This window comes from Alosa sapidissima, chromosome 14 (assembly GCF_018492685.1).
Source record: "Alosa sapidissima isolate fAloSap1 chromosome 14, fAloSap1.pri, whole genome shotgun sequence".
NCBI classification, from domain to species: Eukaryota; Metazoa; Chordata; class Actinopteri; order Clupeiformes; family Clupeidae; genus Alosa; species Alosa sapidissima.
This window is the reverse complement of record NC_055970.1, coordinates 14,390,984-14,410,329: the sequence shown is the minus strand read 5'-3', so window position 1 is coordinate 14,410,329 and position 19,346 is coordinate 14,390,984. Positions and strand designations below refer to the sequence as shown.

At 43.2% G+C, this 19,346-nt stretch overlaps 2 protein-coding genes across 5 annotated transcripts in view; one reads left to right on the top strand and one right to left on the bottom strand.

Moving 5' to 3' along the window:
- Positions 1–19,346, top strand: part of sh3tc2 (SH3 domain and tetratricopeptide repeats 2) — a 98,845-nt gene that overhangs the window by 24,979 nt on the left and 54,520 nt on the right. The window lies entirely within an intron of this gene.
- The window catches only part of ablim3 (actin binding LIM protein family, member 3), a 47,187-nt gene that overhangs the window by 22,365 nt on the left and 5,476 nt on the right, over positions 1–19,346 (bottom strand). For 3 of the 4 annotated variants that reach the window (XM_042061017.1, XM_042061016.1, XM_042061018.1), the window contains exons 3-12: positions 18,953–19,136; positions 16,656–16,756; positions 15,949–16,075; positions 13,516–13,609; positions 12,827–12,914; positions 11,434–11,492; positions 10,497–10,559; positions 10,135–10,233; positions 8,182–8,269; positions 4,145–4,243 (exon numbers count right to left, since the gene is read on the bottom strand). In XM_042061017.1, coding sequence (XP_041916951.1) covers positions 4,145–4,243; positions 8,182–8,269; positions 10,135–10,233; positions 10,497–10,559; positions 11,434–11,492; positions 12,827–12,914; positions 13,516–13,609; positions 15,949–16,075; positions 16,656–16,756; positions 18,953–19,136 — 1,002 coding nt within the window. The remainder of the gene's footprint in view (positions 1–4,144; positions 4,244–8,181; positions 8,270–10,134; positions 10,234–10,496; positions 10,560–11,433; positions 11,493–12,826; positions 12,915–13,515; positions 13,610–15,948; positions 16,076–16,655; positions 16,757–18,952; positions 19,137–19,346) is intronic. The other variant, XM_042061019.1, reaches the window with a different exon arrangement.

Sequence of the window (19,346 nt, the reverse complement as noted above, 5' to 3'; positions counted from 1 at the left end):
ATTATGAACCTGGTAGCCACCTAGCTATCTAAGTGGAAAGTGTTTCAATTGGCATAGTTATCATGTGCTTCATGTAAATGCTTAGTTTAAGGGAAACGGATTATTGAAGACTTCAAGACTCACCAATTCCATTACACAAAGGCAATTGACCACTCTTCATATTCTATCAGTCCAAATCACAGTGCGTGCAACCTATGTCAAAGTGCCCTCACATTGTAAATGGTCAGTAGCATAGTGTGAACCGGATAATTCCGCAATCTCCTCGCGTGGTTTTTGTTGTTCTCATGATTTCCTTTTAAAAGTTTCTTATATTAAAAAGGTGAAATCAATTACCAATTATCACAAGCCAGCTGGAAACTTCCACCCTCTCTCCCTCTCGTTCCCAATTAAAACGAGTAGCATAACGTTCAAGTTAGATCTGCTGCATAATAGAGAGACTGAGAGGACCCAAAAAGTATCATCCTTATGTAAGATGCTGTTGCTGCATTTTGAAATTGTAATCGTTCTCTAAGAAGAGTGAAAATCAGTTTGCAGTAAAGCTTCTCTGGCTAAATTGTGGTGCCCCTTCTGTCCCTTGGTGCCGTGCGCACAGTGCGAGATGCGCGTGGTTGCGGCGGCACTGGACACTTTGTTCCAGGTGCGTTTACAGTAGCCTACTATTGACAAGTTAACAAGGCCGATGAGCTGTGATTGAAAATCGGGAGTGGCGCTGTCCCTGACGGGACAAATCAAAATCACCCAAAATACGGGATGTCCCGCCCAATTCGGGATGGTTGGCAAACCTAACTGGGCCTGCTGTGAAAAAATGCTCTGCTGCAGGTTTGGGCCAAATCAGAGTTTTAAACGCATCTCTTGACTTCCGGTTGAGTTACGGAAAACAGACCTGGGACAAATCTGTAAACCGGTGATAAAACAGCATTGCTAGCAGAGCTGAAACCTCTATCAGGTGCAGATCTGGCCCACAGTCAGATACCGTATGTCCGCTACAGGCGGATCTAAAGGCTTTTATGCGGATCCGGCCCAAAGGAAAATGTTATCTGGGTACTTTCACGTGATGAAAACCTTCTGGACACATGAGAACAATAAGGATGACATCAGCAAAGCTGATTCCTTTTTTCCCAGAGTGCTTCCTGCAATCATGAGCTTTTTGTTTGGCAGTGAACATCAGTTGCCTCAATAGGAATGCAGTCCGTTTCATTACTTTATGTTCATGTAAGAAAGGAGCTGCTACCCTAATGGCAATTTGATCGCTGCCATAACCCGGGCAGACATGAGGATTTTGTACTGGAGTAGGCTATGCTTATTTTAGCCTTTGCCATGGTAACTGTCAGTAGACTTCAGTATTTGCATTTAACTCGGTGTTAAGTGCCTTGCTCAAGGGCACAATGGTGGAAGCCAGGAATTGTTTTCAGGCTACCGCATGCTAGCCCAGCTCCTTAGCCGCTATGCTACCACTGCCCCCAGTGTCTTAAATAACTATGCTGTCCGTTTCATTACTTCATGTTGAATCATAGATATATATATACTGACTAGATGTCGCCTTCTGCTTCTCAGCATGCGTCAACACCGCCGCCATCTTGGAGCGGGGATCTGAAGCTCTAAACGAGTTTTCCCGTATTGTCAGTGTTACCTATTTAGCGACGTTTGGCCATCCCCAGCGATAGAAAACCTTTTTAACGATTAGCGACAAATTTGGGAACTTCTCACAATGATGGCAAACTCGGTTTCGTTGTTGAACCGTTAGAAAATCACCTTTCTCATGGCTTTTTTGTGAATTTAGCTCCCAAAGCGTTGACCCATGATTATAAAAGTAGGGCCTAACGACTGGCGTATGTAGTAGCAGACCATGTTAAAGCACGGAAGTAAAGTTCTACAGATCTACAGCAACTTCTGGTGAGATTACAACTTACATGAGTCAACGAGATGAGAGGTATGTGGCCTCAACCAGAGCCTGTCTACGGAGAGCCTGTTTACTTTCATTGTATCGAACCTGGTTGCAGTTCACTCATTGTTCCTCTAGGGGCCGCCGCTAGCTAATGCAGAATGAATGGGAGTCTATGGGGCTAGACGGGTAAATGTATCTTTACTATCGTCAAAAGCTTAGTTTTCTCTAGACTCGACCATAAACACATGCCTGTCAGTTGGAACAACCCAAAAAACGAGATAATTGCTTGAGATTTTGACGATTTATGGTGATTTTATTTTCTTTAGATCTTTGCCTAGATTGACGCTAATGCATTATAGAGGAGTGGATCACCGTGGCAAGATGGCGTTTCGATTGACGAACTCGTTCCAAAGAACAGCAGTAGTCAAGGCGACATCTAGTCAGTATATATATCTATGATGTTGAATAGGCTGCTAGCCTAATGTCAAGTGCCCTTGAGCAAGCCTAATGTCAAGTGCCCTTGAGCAAGGCACCTAACCCCTCACTGCTCCCCGAGCACCGCCGTTGTAGCAGGCAGCTCACTGCACTGCACCGGGATTAGTGTGTGCTTCACCTCACTGTGTGTTCACTGTGTGCTGTTTGTGTTTCACTAATTCACCAATTGGGTTAAATGCAGAGACCAAATTTCCCTCACAGGATCAAAAAAGTATATATACTTATACTTATACTAGGCAGTGTTATAGTCAAGTCACTATGCCTTGAGTCCAAGTCCAGGTTAGAGTCTCCAGTGTTCAAGTCCGTGTCAAGTCCAAGTCATTAAAAAAAATTCCGCCCCAGCTGTTGCGCAACTGGCTGGGGCACCTGCACCGTACGCCGGCGACCTGGGTTCGATTCCCGCCCCGTGGTCCTTTCCGGATCCCACCCCGACTCTCTCTCCCACTCACTTCCTGTCGTTTTCCACTGTCTTATCTGATTAAAGGTATAAAAAGCCCAAAAATATACTTAAAAAAAAAATTCCAAGTCAAGTCCGAGTCGAGTCCACTACTCATCCGAGTCAAGTCCGATTCGAGCCACTATTAAATGCAAAACTGACAACCTTCGGTGCATTCATGTCTCCAGGCATTTGGCACCATTAAAGTTAACGTCTGTTACTGTAGGAACATGGTGTGATGTGTGATGTATGACATGAAGCAGTAACTCTCCATTGCACTAATATTAATACTAAAAATAATTTAGATATTAAAATCCTATACCAAATAATATTCTAACGACATGACAAAAAAAAGGTAGGGGTAGAATCTGGTACAGTTCTAGAATGGTGCGGTTCTAGGGGGAGCCTCTCCAATCAGTAGCTCATAGAACTGTGTTAAATTTTTATGTCCAAAAAAAGGCTAAAACAAGAGATAGTCCCTTTGAGTGTGGGACAGTGCAGGGAATACGCCATGAGTGTGTTGGACAGGGCATACGCCATTAGTGTGTGGACACAGGGCATACGCCATGAGAGTGTTGGACAGGGCATACGCCATTAGTGTGTTGGGCACAGGGCATACGCTATACGCTATGAGTGTGTTGGCAAGGGGATACGCCATTAGTGTGTGGACACAGGGCATACGCTATACGCTATGAGTGTGTGGACACAGGGCATACGCTATACGCTATGAGTGTGTGGACACAGGGCATACGCTATGAGTGTGTGGACACAGGGCATACGCTATACGCTATGAGTGTGTGGACACAGGGCATACACCTTCAGTGTGTGGGACAGGGCATATGCTATGAGTGTGTTAAACAGGACATACACCTTGAGTGTGTGGGACAGTGCATACGCTATGAGTGTGTTAAACAGGACATACACCTTGAGTGTGTGGGACAGTGCATACGCTATGAGTGTGTTAAACAGGACATACACCTTGAGTGTGTGGGACATCGCATACGCTATGAGTGTGTTGGACAGGACATACACCTTGAGTGTGTGGGACATCGCATACGCTATGAGTGTGTTAAACAGGACATACACCTTGAGTGTGTGGGACATCGCATACGCTATGAGTGTGTTGGACAGGACATACACCTTGAGTGTGTGGGACATCGCATACGCTATGAGTGTGTTAAACAGGACATACACCTTGAGTGTGTTGGACAGTGCATACGCTATGAGTGTGTTGGACAGGGCATACACCATGTGTACACGAGTGTGTTTGAAAGGGCGAGTGAGTAACTGGGACAGGGCATACGCCTTGAGTGTGGGACAGGGTGTACCTGGAAGGTGGAAGTGTTTTGGAGTCTTGTTCCTGGTTGGTGGGGTGTAGTATGCGCAAGGCTGATTGTGATAGGGTGAGCTTCTGCCACTGTCTGAGCCTGTAACCAGAGGACACACAATTAAGTATCTCATAAACATCAGTGTATGCTGTGCACTGTCTGATCCTGTAACCAGAGGACTCACAGTTAAGTATAATATATATATAATATCATAAACATCAGTGTATTTGGTGCATATCTGCAGGGGCCCTATCGTGTACCTGGCGCAAGGTGGCGCAAAGCGAGACACAAGGCTTATTCTTATCTTGCACTCAATAAGGTAAGGATTTTTCGCCATGCACTCCACTTTTATCAAACGTTGCGCCCAGGGGTGTGGCAATTAACAACATAAGTTATGGATTGGCGCATGATCCAAAAACCGCTATTTTACACCCTCCAAAAATCATTATCATTACAATTATTTGAACATTATTGGGTTAAGTGTTTTTTAGGGCTATGTTTTCGATGGTAACCCCTTGTCAATCAATAGTGAAGGTAATTAACTGTGTAAAACTGTTTTGACATTGACCACGGTGAAATTAGTTTCACTTTTACCTATGAGTTCAAATAACAGGCAAGGGCAGATGCATGTAGGCTATACTCTGCTAGTAACAATCAGGTTTTAGTAAAGCAAGGTTTAGTTTAATCCCTGTTACATACGGTCTCTCGCGCAAGCATCCCTTCAAATGTGTCGCTGACTATCAAAAATACCGATGTGCTGTTTGAAGTTGTGCTACTTGCTGTTAAAAGGAATGACAGATATCATTCTTACTGGTTTAAAGGATGCTACACCCAAAACACACCCATGACCCTTTTGCGCCCAGTGTCATGCCATTAAATTAGTGATTGGTGACTGGCCACGCTTTTAATGTTTATGAACTTTGCTGCCTCTGACCATCCGTTTCTGATCGCCAAAATAGGGACCTAGGTGTGTTACGTGCTAGTATGAAATGCTAGCACCCATGGGTTTTAGCTCCCTTGTTAGCACCCATGGGTTTTAGATGCTAGTATCCATGGGTTTTAGATGCTAGTACCCATGGGTTTTAGACAGTGGTGGAATGTAACGAAGTACAAATACTTCGTTACTGTACTTAAGTAAATTTTTTCACGTATTTGTACTTTACTTAAGTAGAATCTATAGTGCATACTTTTGACTTTTACTTCGTTACATTTTGCACCAATTATCTGTACTTTTACTCTTACTTTTACTGCTACATTTCTACAACACCATTGTTCCTTTTTACGTTAGGCTACATTTTAGTATTTTTTTTGTCTCTGACAAACATGTTTGTTTTACCAGGGGGCTGGGTTGAGATTCTAGAGCGCTACGTGCGCCGCTTCTAAAGCTTTGAAACATAGGCTTCTAGTCTAGACCAGGCAAAGCGTGATCTTGTAGCATCTGCATTCGGTAGGCTATATTCATCAGACCCATGGCTACACTGGACATGCAAATGTGTTCTGTGCCTCGAGCATATGCTTGCCTTTCTCTGTCTATTATCTGCAGCGTTAGGGCCTCCTCCCCGATGAGATTGCTAGTCCGCGGAGCAGCGAAGTTACAGGCGCTCATGCGTCTGTCACACGTCTGATCATATGCGGCACAAATTAATGGTAGACTATTATAGAACCGCTGGCCGAAAAAAAACATTTTCCAGATTAGGATATATTTCCTAATTGTGTGTAATCAAATAAAGAGGCATAGCCTAAAATTGGGGGGTAGTATTGAACGCTCGTTCAATGTCTATGCGCGTCTGCGCAAGTGAAACTGAACCTTCTCATAAAGACACCTTTCTCAACAACTTTTCTGTTCAATCGGGACCAGCAGAACTGGCATTAGGATCCATCGGACGTTTCCCTTGTCTACCCCGTTAAACTTTAGGCTCATATTTTACTGAATGATATTAAATTAACTCAGCAGATCACCCTAGTAGATAACCAGAATTACATTCTCCAGAATTGTAAGTCAGAATGTAAACTGGGCCACAGATGGTAAGCACAATTACATTAGCTTAAAACTATTACTACTATAACCTAAAACGAGCTTAATTAAAATGTCACAGCCCATAATTTTTTTTTATTAGAATATAGATATTAAGAGAATAAATGATTATGCAAATACTTTTACTTTTAATACTTAAAGTACATTTAAAAGCAGGTATTTTTTACTTTTACTTAAGTAGGGTTGTCATTGTGGTACTTTTACTAAAGTAAATATTTATTTGTTTATTTGTACTTTTACTTAAGTACTGAGTTTCAGTACTTCCTCCACCACTGGTTTTAGATGTTAGCACCCATGGGTTTTAGATGCCAGTACCCATGGGTTTTTGGCTTTAAACACCATGTTCTATTCTCTACACCTGACTAACTTATGCATTTGTCATGTATACAGATCTTACTGTCCTGTATCTGACCCTAGGCAGATGGGTCAGGCCCTTGAGTCGTGGATCTGCTCGAGGTTTCTTCCTATATGCATCTCCAATTCTAGGAAGTTTTTCCTCGCCCGTTACCCATGGGCCTTCTTTTTCTTTTCTTTTCTCTGATTAAACACTCTGTAAAGCACCATGAGACATGTGTAGATGTTAGCACCCATGGGTTTAGATGCTAGCACCCCTGCTTGTTGACATCTTATCATATATGGTATAATTTCATGATCGCTAAACGTTTGATTCTTTTTAATGTTGTCATCAGTTAACTTCATTCAACTGCGCTTGTATAGGCTCTGCCATTCAGTTGTGGACGTTCGTAAATTGCGTTTATGGGCGGAGAAAGGCAGAGAAAGGTGCAGTTTACACTAGTTTGATAAATACGACGGAAACTTTGGTCTGACAGTGTTCGCAATCTGCGGTTTGTCCATGACGCTACGTTCGCAAATATACGTACATCTGGCCCTAAGTGTGTGTGTGTATGCCTGTGTGAGTGTGTGTATACCTGTGTGTGAGTGTGTGTTTGTACCTGTGTGAGTGTGTGTGTACCAGAGCATTGATGTGTGATGTGTAGGTGTAATTGAGTGCCTGTCCCTTTAAGAGATACGTGAGAGTAATTTACCTTGACTCACGGTTTTAGTCTAGTGAATAAAAGTTGCACATAGCGCATAAGGATATGTGGATGCAATTAATTATGTTTTGTATGTCATTAGATAAAATAAATGTTCAAAAAATGTACAAGTCGAAGAAAATCTTTCTGGGGAGTGTCTTGCAATGTTCATTAATGATTTTAGCGAGCACTATTGTCAAACGTGACCTGAGCTAGCGGGATAGTTAGCAAGGATCTCTCTTCAGATGTAAAAGTTTGCGATGGTTGCTTAGCCTATTTCTAAATTACATTGAAACCAAATAGTAGGCCTAAATGACCAAAATTCCACAGCCTAGGTAGGTTAGCAATACAAACTTGAGAGATGCAAGTGAGCAAATCAACTTGATATTAGCCTATTATTATGTGTTACCATAGCATCACTTGAACTAGCAGCCATGTCTCGCTGTTTATAGCACGACAGCTGCGCTTATGTGTGTGTGAGGAGAAAAGACGCACAGCCACAGGTTAGGGGAGGAAGCGCTAGAAGCATGCCTTGTGCACACGCATGTTACTTCAAAAGAACACGGTCATTCTCAAAAGTATCGATACTAATAAAATTAGGCATCGTGACATTTTTAATTTCAGGGTATTGCGATACTTTTGTAGTATCGGTGCACCGTGCAACACTACTATGCAGTAGTAATGGAGTGTGTGTGTGTGTACCTGTGCAGTAGTAATGGTGTGTGTGTGTGTGCCTGTGCAGTAGTAATGGAGTGTGTGAGTGTGTGTGGACCTGTGTGTGTGTACCTATGCAGTATTAATGGAGTGTGTGTGTGTGTGTGTGTGTACCTGTGTGAGTGTGTGTGTGTACCTGTGCAGTAGTAATGGAGTGTGTGTGTGTATACCTGTGTGTTTGTGTGTGAGTGTGTGTGTACCTGTGCAGTAGTAATGGAGTGTGTGTGTGTGTGTGTGTGTGTGTGTGTGAGTACCTGTGCCGTAGTAATGGAGTGGGGGAGATGCAGATTGGCTGTAGGAGTCTACGCTGGAGGAACGCTGGCGCCGACTGAAAGCTACACCCTACACACACACACACACACACACACATACAGACACACACACACACACATACAAACACACACACAAACACACACACATACAGACACACACGCATGCACGCACGCACACACGCATGCACGCACACAAACACACAGACACACGCATGCATGCACGCATACACACACACGGGCACGCACGTACACACACACACATACAGACACACGCACGCACACACACACACACACACACACACATACAGACACAAACACACACAGACACACAAACACATGCACACACATACACACATACAGACACAAACACACACACACACACACACACACACACAAAATAAGTCAAACACTCCCATCCCACCAGACTATCTCAGGGCTCTAGAGTGCAACCATTTTGGTTGCACATGTGACCAAATTTTTTTCCCTGGGTTGCACTGGTTCACCTAACGTCATAAGGGTGAGCACCTAGACTTTCACTCGCATCTGCTGTCTCTCCACGAAATAAGCGTTTGTTCTCTGGTGACTAGTGGTGCATGGTACACCAATACTACAAAAGTATTGCAATACCCTGAAATTAGAAATGTCACAATACCTAATTTTATTAGTATATTATTATTGTTTTATCATACTTTTAAGAATGACAGTCGTGCTTCCCGTAGCCTGTGTTTCTTTTCTCCTCACACACACACACACACACACGCAGCTTTTAACCTGCAGCTGTCATGTGATAAGTAGCTACATGGCTGCTAGTTTAAGTGATGCTATGGCTGCACAGCAACAAATGATAGAAGGCTAATGTTAAACTTGAGAGGTGCAAGTCAGCAAATCAACTTGTGTTGCTAACCTACCTAGGCTATGGCATTTAGTTAATTTAGGCCTACTGTTGGGTTTAATGACATTTCCAAAATAAGCTACACAACTTTTGGGAAACGTTTACATCTTCAGAGAGTTCCTTCTAGGGTAACTATCCCGTTAGCTCACGTGTCCATCATTAATTTAGTGCTCACCAAAATCATAGAAGTTAACATCGCAAGACACTTCTCTTTTCTATGATCCCAGAAAGACTTTCTTTGACTTGTTAGTTTTTTGAACATTTATTTTATCCAATGACATAGAAAACATAATGAATTGCATCCATATATCCTTGGACTGTGCGTGACTATTTTCCTCTTTCCTAAATCTGTGAGAATTAAAGCTAATTACGTTCACCTTCTTCTTAAAGTGACAGGCACTTAATTAGACCTACACACCACCACTGTAATGACATTAAAGACAACTGCAATAGTTTAAAAATCATTATGAAGTATTCAAGTTACTAAAGCTATTAGTACGGTAATTATGCAGATCATAAAATACTATAAATGATTGACCAAATATATAGTTAATGAAGTTAATAAATTCCAAAATATGAAACAGAAACATATGACAAGCCATCCTTTTCTGTGTGTGTGGAGGGTCAAGGAGAACCTAGGATCACCACTACTGTGAATCAATATTACTGATGGCGTCAAGGTGGTGGGGGCCCCAAATCAATACTGTAATTCCCGGTCCATGCTCTGACAACAGCTCAGACACGGAATGTATATGGAGAGCGATAAAAAGGTGACCTTGAAATCGTGACGTTAAAGGCGGTGCGATGAAACATTTGGGTAATTTTGTGCTGGTGCACCTAAATAAAAAAGTTAGGCGCACCAGTGCAACCAATGCAGAGTTACTCTGGAGCCCCGGTGTGTGTTTGTGTTTGTGTGTGTGTGTATAATATATTAGTGTGTGTGAGTGTGTGTTATGTGCACCAGTGCAACCAGGAGCCCTGGTGTTTGTGTGTGTGTATAATATATTAGTGTGTGTGTGTGTGTGTGTGTGTGTGGCAGGTACCTGGTGCCGTTGAACTGGACTCTCCATCTCATGAATGGCTTTGTCCTCAGGCAGCGCAGCTACAGTTTTATAATCCAGACACTCATTACCCAATCTGACCTAAACACACACACGCACACACACACACACACACACACAGAGACACACACACAGAGACACACACACGCACACACACAGACAAACACACACGCACACAGAGACACACACACACACACATACACACACACACTCACACATACACACACACACTCATGCACCATTGGAGTAATGACGAATAGTGAACTTCATGATGAAACGGAACCACAGTAACAAACAATCTTTTGAGATATGCCGTAGCTGCTGGCTCCTGATTGGCTACTTACTCTAATCACATGACCAGGAGAACCGATACTGGAGGAAGCTGAGGTCTCCGATGCACGTCTGCGCTGTCTCATACACACACATACATACACACACACACACACACACACACACACGTATAAACGCAAAGAGATCACAAATTACTGACTGTGCTTGTGTGTATCTGTTTGTGTGTCTTACCCTCAGCATTCTTTCAGTATGGTTTGTGAGTGTGTGTGTGTGTGCGTGTGTGTGTGTGAGAGAGAGAGAGAATGTGTGTGTGTGTGTGAGTGTTAGTATGTGTGTGTGAGAGTGGAGAGTGTGAGTGTTAGTGTGTGTGTGTGTATGAGTGTTAGTATGTGTGTGTGTGAGTGGAGAGTGTGAGTGTTAGTGTGTGTGTGTGAGAGTGGAGAGTGTGAGTGTTAGTGTGTGTGAGTGGAGAGTGTGAGTGTTAGTGTGTGTGTGTGTGTGAGAGAGAGAGACTGTGTGTGTGTGTGTGTGAGTGTTAGTATGTGTGTGTGAGAGTGGAGAGTGTGAGTGTTAGTATGTGTGTGTGAGAGTGGAGAGTGTGTGTGTGTGTGTGAGAGAGAGAGACTGTGTGTGTGTGTGTGAGTGTTAGTATGTGTGTGTGAGAGTGGAGAGTGTGAGTGTTAGTATGTGTGTGTGAGAGTGGAGAGTGTGAGTGTTAGTGTGTGTGTGTGAGAGTGGAGAGTGTTAGTGTGTGTGTGTGTGAGTGTTAGTATGTGTGTGTGAGAGTGGAGAGTGTGAGTGTTAGTGTGTGTGCGTGTGTGAGAGTGGAGAGTGTTAGTGTGAGTGTGTGTGTGTGAGAGTGGAGAGTGTGTGTGAGAGTGGAGAGTGTGAGTGTTAGTATGTGTGTGTGAGAGTGGAGAGTGTTAGTGTGTGTGTGTGAGAGTGGAGAGTGTGAGTGTTAGTGTGTGTGTGTGTGTGTGTATGGCTTACCCTGAGCTTTCTCTCTGCTCTTTCTGCCTTCTTACATTCTGGATGCCACAGCTCTGCCACTGGAAAACAAACTGTTTGTTTATCTGTTTGTCTGGTTATTTGTTTGTTTGTTTACCTGTTTGTCTGGTTATTTGTTTGTTTGTTTACCTGGTTGTCTGGATATTTGTTTGTTTATCTGTTTGTCTGGTTATTTGTTTGTTTCTTTACCTGTTTGTCTGGTTGTTTGTTTGTTTACCTGGTTATTTGTTTGTTTATCTGTTTGTCTGCTTATTTGTTTGTTTGTTTATCTGTTTGTCTGGTTATTTGTTTGTTTGTTTATCTGTTTGGGCTCTATCTTGCACGTAGCGCAATTGACTTTATACACTGGCACTTGTATCATTCCTATTTTGCATTGAATGCACTGAGGAATTTTCCCTCCACAGACACACAAAGGGTAAGTGTCGCTTTTTCCAGCCTATGTTTTCGATGGTAACCCATTGTCAGTCAATAGTGAAAGTAACTTGTGGGCAGCCGTGGCCTACTGGTTAGCGCTTCGGACTTGTAACCGGAGGGTTACCGGTTCGAACCCCGACCAGTAGGCACGGCTGAAGTGCCCTTGAGCAAGGCACCTAATCCCTCACTTCAGTAGCAGACAGCTCACTGCATCGGGATTAGTGTGTGCTTCACTTCACTGTGTGCTGAGTGTGTTTCACTAATTCACGGATTGGGATAAATGCAGAGACCAAATTTCCCTCACGGGATCAAAAGAGTATATATACTTACTTACACTTACTGCGTATGACTGTCTTGTCATTGACTGACACCATGGTGAAGTTAGTTTCACTTTGCCAATGAGTTCAAATAATAGACGAGTGCAAATGCATGAAGGCTATGCTAGGTAAAGCATGTTTTAGTGGAATGACTATTCCATACGGTCTTGTAAGCAGTCTCCTTCAAACGCGCCATTGACTGTCAAAATACTGATGCATTCTTTGACAATGCGCTTCGCGCCGTTAAAGGGAATGACAGATGTAATTCTCATTGGTTTAAATGATGTTACGCCCCAAATACACCCATGACTGATTTAGAAACCTAGGAACACCTTGTAGCGCCATGCGCTCGACGTTTGATAATGAAAACACTCCCAATGTGGACTGGACATCCTACTAAATTTGAATAAGCTTTTGACTAGTGACGATGCGCTTTAGACTGTCATGATAGGGCCCTAGATTGTTATCAGGTACTGAATACCCTGTGTGTGTGTGTGTGTGTGTGTGTGTGTGTGTGTGTTCAAATTTCTGTCTTTTGCTCTCTCAGACACACACAGATGCACATTCACATACTTATTCACACACACACACACACACACACACACACACACGCACACACACACACACACACCTGTGGTGTGTACCTGTGAGGTAGAGCTCCTCTCCTTCTAGGAACATGTGGTGGCAGTGAGCACATCGGGCACAGGAAGGGTGGAACTGTCGTCCTCCCACCTAACAAACACGCACGCGCACACACACACACGCACGCACACATTTATACATCATAGTAAAGTGCTGTTTTCAACACTGACTTGACTATACACACACACACACACACACACACACACACACATTTATACATCATAGTAAAGCGCTGTTTTCAACACTGATTGGACTATACACACACACACACACATTTATACATCATAGTAAAGTGTTGTTTTCAACACTGACTAGACTATACATTTCATTGCATGACATTACAAATGTCATCAAAATGTTTAATGAGCCTAACATTACTACGTGTGTCTGTGTTTGTGTGTGTGTGTGTATGTGTGTGCCTGTGTGTGTGTGTGTGTGTGTGTGTGCGTGTCTGTGTATGTGTGTTTGTCTGTTTGTGTGTGTGTGTGTGTGTATGATGAGCCTAACAGTACTATACATGTGTCTGTTTACATCTATAAGTGCAAAATCTGCAAATACATTTTATGAAAACATTAGCACACATCAACTAACATAGCGTCTACTTCAGACATAATTCTCTCGCAAAACACACACACACAAACCTCCAGACCTGTGTCTGAACACACACACACACACACACACACACACGTACCTCCAATACTGTGCCTGTGATGAATCTGGTGCAGATGTCACAGCGGATGCCAAACTGAGTATGGTAGTCCACCTCACAGTATGGCCTGCCATCCCTACACACACACACATGCACATATGCACATGCATGCATACGTACACACACACACATACAGAAATGCATTATGCATAGATGCATAGACAAAAAAGTATGTATGTATGTATGTATGTATCTATCTATCTAGTACAGTATCTATCTATCTATCTATCTATCTATCTATCTATCTATCTATCTATCTATCTCTCTATCGTTCTATCTACACACACACACACACATACACAAACACCCTATATACAAAATATGGCTACTACACACACTCGTGCAGACACACACGTAATACCCACATCACATCTATCAACCAATCTGGATCCTCTAGACATAAAACGGCGCTGTCACAGTGAATTTGTTCCGGCCAGGGAAAAAGTTCCGGATTACGCAACAATACCGTTCTAATCAGCTGCCATTACTGCGGTTTATACATGGATTTCTATGGAACGTCACGAAAACATGCGTGCGCAACCAAGAGGCAGAAAGCACCACAGAACAGCATAGAGCAATGCAAAAGAATAAAATGAGTTTTTGTGCTGAAAACTGCACCAATTCGAAATCACGATGGTTAGAGAATGTTAAATATGTTCAATATCCCTAACGGAATGCATGTCTTCGCCAAAAATGACAAAATACGATGTTATATTAATAATCCAAATGAACGTCAAACTTTGAAATATAGTCTGAAATGAGATGTTATTATCATTGAGACAACAGGGGTATACAAAAAAATCCGATTGTTGCTTACAGCAGCCGACTATTTAGGTTAAGTTTTTAACGTTGTGGACGGCCACCAAGCGTCTTCTGCCTCACGGCTGCGCGCGCATCTAGTTTTGTTGGTAAACGGGAAACCCGTGTATTCGATCGAAAAGATTGCACGTATGTCTATAGAAGCTACCTGTGGAAGTGAACAATTTACCCGTTTTCTAGCTTTTCTTTCTTCGGCTCCTAGTTTCCGTAGTAGTGGAAACATTATATTAGGGCTGTCAAGCGATTAAAAAAATGAATCTAATTAATTACATACTCTGTGATAATCTAAATTAATTGCATGCATCCATTTTTGCTATAAACGTATTTTTAATAAGTTTTAATACGCTAGCATTATTTATTATCATCAAGGGGTGTGCTCTTAGCCTACCTCTGGGTTGTTTTGCATTGAGGTGATACTTCAGACTTGACGAACTCCTATGGTACGGAAATTCCTTACAGTAGAAATCGCAGAGAACATGCTCTTGTCTACAGTTCCATCTGGGCGTTTTCTGAACGTAGGTTAAATGTTCTGTTCACTGGACCAAGCAGCACTTTCTCATCTGCATCCTTCAGTCACTGTAGCCAGAACTGCACTTGGTCAAAGGTCACTACAAAATGTAATTAATCAGCGCTAATTTTTCACACGTTATTCTTTCTGTAATTAAAACTGCTGTGTAGGCTACGATCAACGTTGCTTGAAAGTTAACTCGAAAAAAAGATGGCAGTATTTCTGTAAAAAGCTCTTAGATGGCAGTATTTCTGTATTAACAAATAAGTCCAGGGTTTGTGCCCTTATATTTTGTAAAAGTTAGCAAGAAATCACTATTGAAATCTAAAACCTCAAGTTTTGTAAACAAAAAATATGTCTGAGCTCATATATGATGTATCTACCAGCCACCTACTTTGCCTTAGCTGGTTAGCAAGCCGTTAGCCTACATGCTAAGCACAGCCTTGTTTACCAGCTCATAACCTGAGCTGTCTTTTCTAGCTAATGTGACTGTAGAGAGGCTACGCTATGCTAACGTGACTGTAGGGAGGCTACGCTACGCTACATAGATTCTGAGTTGTCTTTTGTAGCTAACGTGACTGTAGGGAGGCTACGCTACGCTACATAGATTCCTTAATGTGACTGTATATGGGGGGCTACGCTACGCTACATAGATTCCTTAATGTGACTGTAGGGAGGCTACGCTACGCTACATAGATTCCTTAATGTGACTGTATATGGGGGGCTACGCTACGCTACATAGATTCCTTAATGTGACTGTAGGGAGGCTACGCTACGCTACATAGATTCCTGGCGCGGGCCGAGGACCAAGATGTTCGTTAGAAGTGGATCATAAATAACCAAAACCAACCCACCCAGAGCTCAAATATTTATGACCTTCAATAAGTGGCCTGTAGTTTGCATTTTTGAGTTGATCATATGCCATTTAAAATAATCCTGAAAACCTCTAAAAGCTGCTGAGGTACTTGCGGGTGATTGGCTGTGCTGGGCAAGCTCATCTGCTGAAGTACTTACGTGTGATTGGCTGTGCTGAGCAAGCTCACCTGCTGAAGTACTCGCGTGTGATTGGCTGTGCTGAGCAAGCTCACCTGCTGAAGTACTCGCGTGTGATTGGCTGTCTGCAGATCTGGCAGCGGAAGCACCTGACGTGCCATTGGTGTTCCAGAGCCAGCAGAGACTGACCCACCTCAATCGGCTCCCCACATCCTGCACACACTACACACGCACATACACACAAACACACACCATTAGGCCCACCTCGATCGGCTCCCCACATCCTGCACACACTACACACACAAAGACACACACACACACACCATTAGGCCCACCTCGATCGGCTCCCCACATCCTACACACACACACACATACATACACACACACACACACACCAATAGGCCCACTTTGATCGGCTCCCCACATCCTACACACACACACACACACACACCATTAGGCCCACCTCGATCGGCTTCCAACATCCTTGAATTTCCTTGAATTTCCCATGGGGATCAATAAAGTATCTATCTATCTATCTATTCTACTCACACACACACACACACACACACCATTAGGCCCACCTCGATCGGCTTCCCACATCCTACACACACACACACCTTTAGGCCCACCTCGGTCAGCTCCCCACAACCTGCTCACAGTACACACACACACACACACACACACATATGTGTATGTGCATTCGCATCATTTAGTTGTGTGTTAGGGTGTGTGTTGTGTGTGTGTCTGATTGTGTGTGTGTCTAATTGTAGTGTTACTGTATTATGATGGAGGAAGGACTTACTGCTATGGCAGTGAATCATGATGGGCTGTCTGGAGATGCAGTCCTGACACACACTCTCCTGTCCGCTGAACGTCACAGACCCACCTACAGGGAAAGGCTTACTGCACACACACACACATACATGCCGACAGGGAGAGGCTTACTTAAAGGGACACTTCATCCATTTGCATTAAGCTTTGTATCGTTAGAAACCCCTTTTTGATTGGTCGTGCATCAATGATGTAAAATTGTCATTTTGAGTCATTCTAAGCAGAAAGTCCCATATCTTTGTAGAGGGGGTGAGACTACAAACACTCGTTCCTCATTTTTTTTAAGCTAAGCTAACAGGCTCTTGCTCTGTGGAGAAAGCTGATAAGTAACGATGATGGCGGATGGTAGTTTTGAAACTGATATGGCAAATGGGGATTACGAAGGTCTGGTGTGCGAATCCGATGCTTGTGACTACCTGTATGAGGCGCAATACAGCGATGAACAGTTGAGGATGATTGAGGAACAGGGGGCCTGCAGCAAGACCTGCTTGTCTGTTAGTAGGAAGAGCCCTGGCCGGCTCGAGCTGGGGCGGACTGGTGGTGTCAATCCTTTCGCAAAATCGACTGAGGGAACGGCAGTATGTATAGCTTTGCACCACACATGGACAGGGTCCTGGATACATATTTCAGGGGATCCAGAAGGCAAAAGACTGGGGAAAGGCAGTCGTCTTGTTTTTTCTGCCTGTGTTCGGAATAAATTAGCCGATTCAGGGTTCCTGATGGTCAGTAGCCTAATGCTACTGCGGCTATCAAGAAACTGTTGATGCTCAGGATGAGGTATAGCCTAGGCCTAATAAGTTAGACTTTGTTCATATATTTCTTTTAAATTAAAAGTTCTAATTCATGTTGGATGTGGTTTATTTTCTTATCCTTAGTGTTGCCCCATTAGAGTAGCCTATTAGAGAAATAGAGATTCCAACTGGGGAAAAAGGTTGACGACATAATGTTTAATTCCTTCCTCATGGTCCGGATGAATGAAACAGGCAAGGGGGGGGCAAAATAAACTTAGGATACAGTTTAAGCTAAACATGCGTAGTTTAACCTATGTAAACGTCCAACAATTTTGTTATTTTACAACATCCTAAATCAGGGGCGGTTTTTCTTATGGGCAGTAGGCTAGGCTTTGGGCAGCCGCTGAGGGTGGCACGAGTGGTCGCAAAAAAACAACAAAAAAAGTCGGAGTATTCTTGCTTTACCTCACTGTGTGTTCACTGTGCTGTTTGTGTTTCACTAATTCACGGATTGGGATAAATGCAGAGACCAAATTTCCCTCACGGGATCAAAAAATATATCCTTATCTATTCTATCCTCAATACCTATATAATCATATTACAGCAGCTAGCCTATAGCAATACCTATATAATCACATTATAGCAGCCAACCTATAGCAATACCTCATATTACAGCAGCCAGCTTATAGCAATATAATCATTACAGCAGCTAGCCTATAGCAATACCTCATATTACAGCAGCCAGCCTATAGCAATACCTACTGTATATAATCATATTACAGCAGCCAGCCAATATCAGTGCCTATATCATCACCACATTACATCATCTAGCCGGTGACAACCAACCAACTAAGCCCCCCACCGCCCCTGCCCGATGCCTCCATTATAGCAGCTAGCCTATATCATCACCACATTATAGCAGCTATAGCAGCTAGCCTATATCATCACCACCTTAAAGCAGCTAGCCTATATCATCACCACATTATAGCAGCTATAGCAGCTAGCCTATATCATCACCACCATAGATATTAGAAAGCTAGATACTGCATTGGGCTCCCCAACGTACGTAAATAGCGTTGCCATCTTGGTGGGGGCAACAATAACTGGAGGCCAATGGAGAAACACGTGACTCTGACTGGAAATCAAACAGGTGTCTCTGATTGCAGCAGGTGTTGCTGTCACTCCCCCATAGACAGTAAACGTGCTGCCCCCACCAATATGGCGTCCGCATTTACGATGCCACCTAATAGAACTCGACAGTCAATGCGATATCTAGCTTTCTAATATCTATGATCAGTACATTATAGCAGCTAGCCTATATCATCACCACATTATAGCAGCTAGCCTATAGCATAACTACATTATAGCAGCTAGCCTATATCATCACCACATTATAGCAGCTAGCCTATAGCATCACCACCTTATAGCAGCTAGCCTACAGTATATCATCACCACATTATAGCAGCTAGCCTATATCAATGCTTAGGAGTTTGTACACATACATACAGTACAAACACACACACACACACATACACACCTGCAGCGGGTGCAGCTGAAACAGGCGGGATGGTAGGTGTGTCCAAGCACTGACACCACATCACCTAGGATATAGTCACCACAGCGACTACAGCGGTTGCCATAGAGATGCTGGAAGTCAGCCTGACAGAGGTACTCCCCTCGTTTCCGGTAGAATCCACAGCGAGACAGATCAGAGGAGCACACTGGTGGGACAGACATAACACACCCCAAATTATACACACAAACACACACACACACACATACAGTACAGAACACCCCCCAAATGAACCTTCCTTACACACATACACACACACAGACATAACACACCCCAAATTAACCTTCCTTACACACATACCCACACACAAACACACAGACAGGGCACATCTTGATCACTGAATTAAAGGTTGTATCAG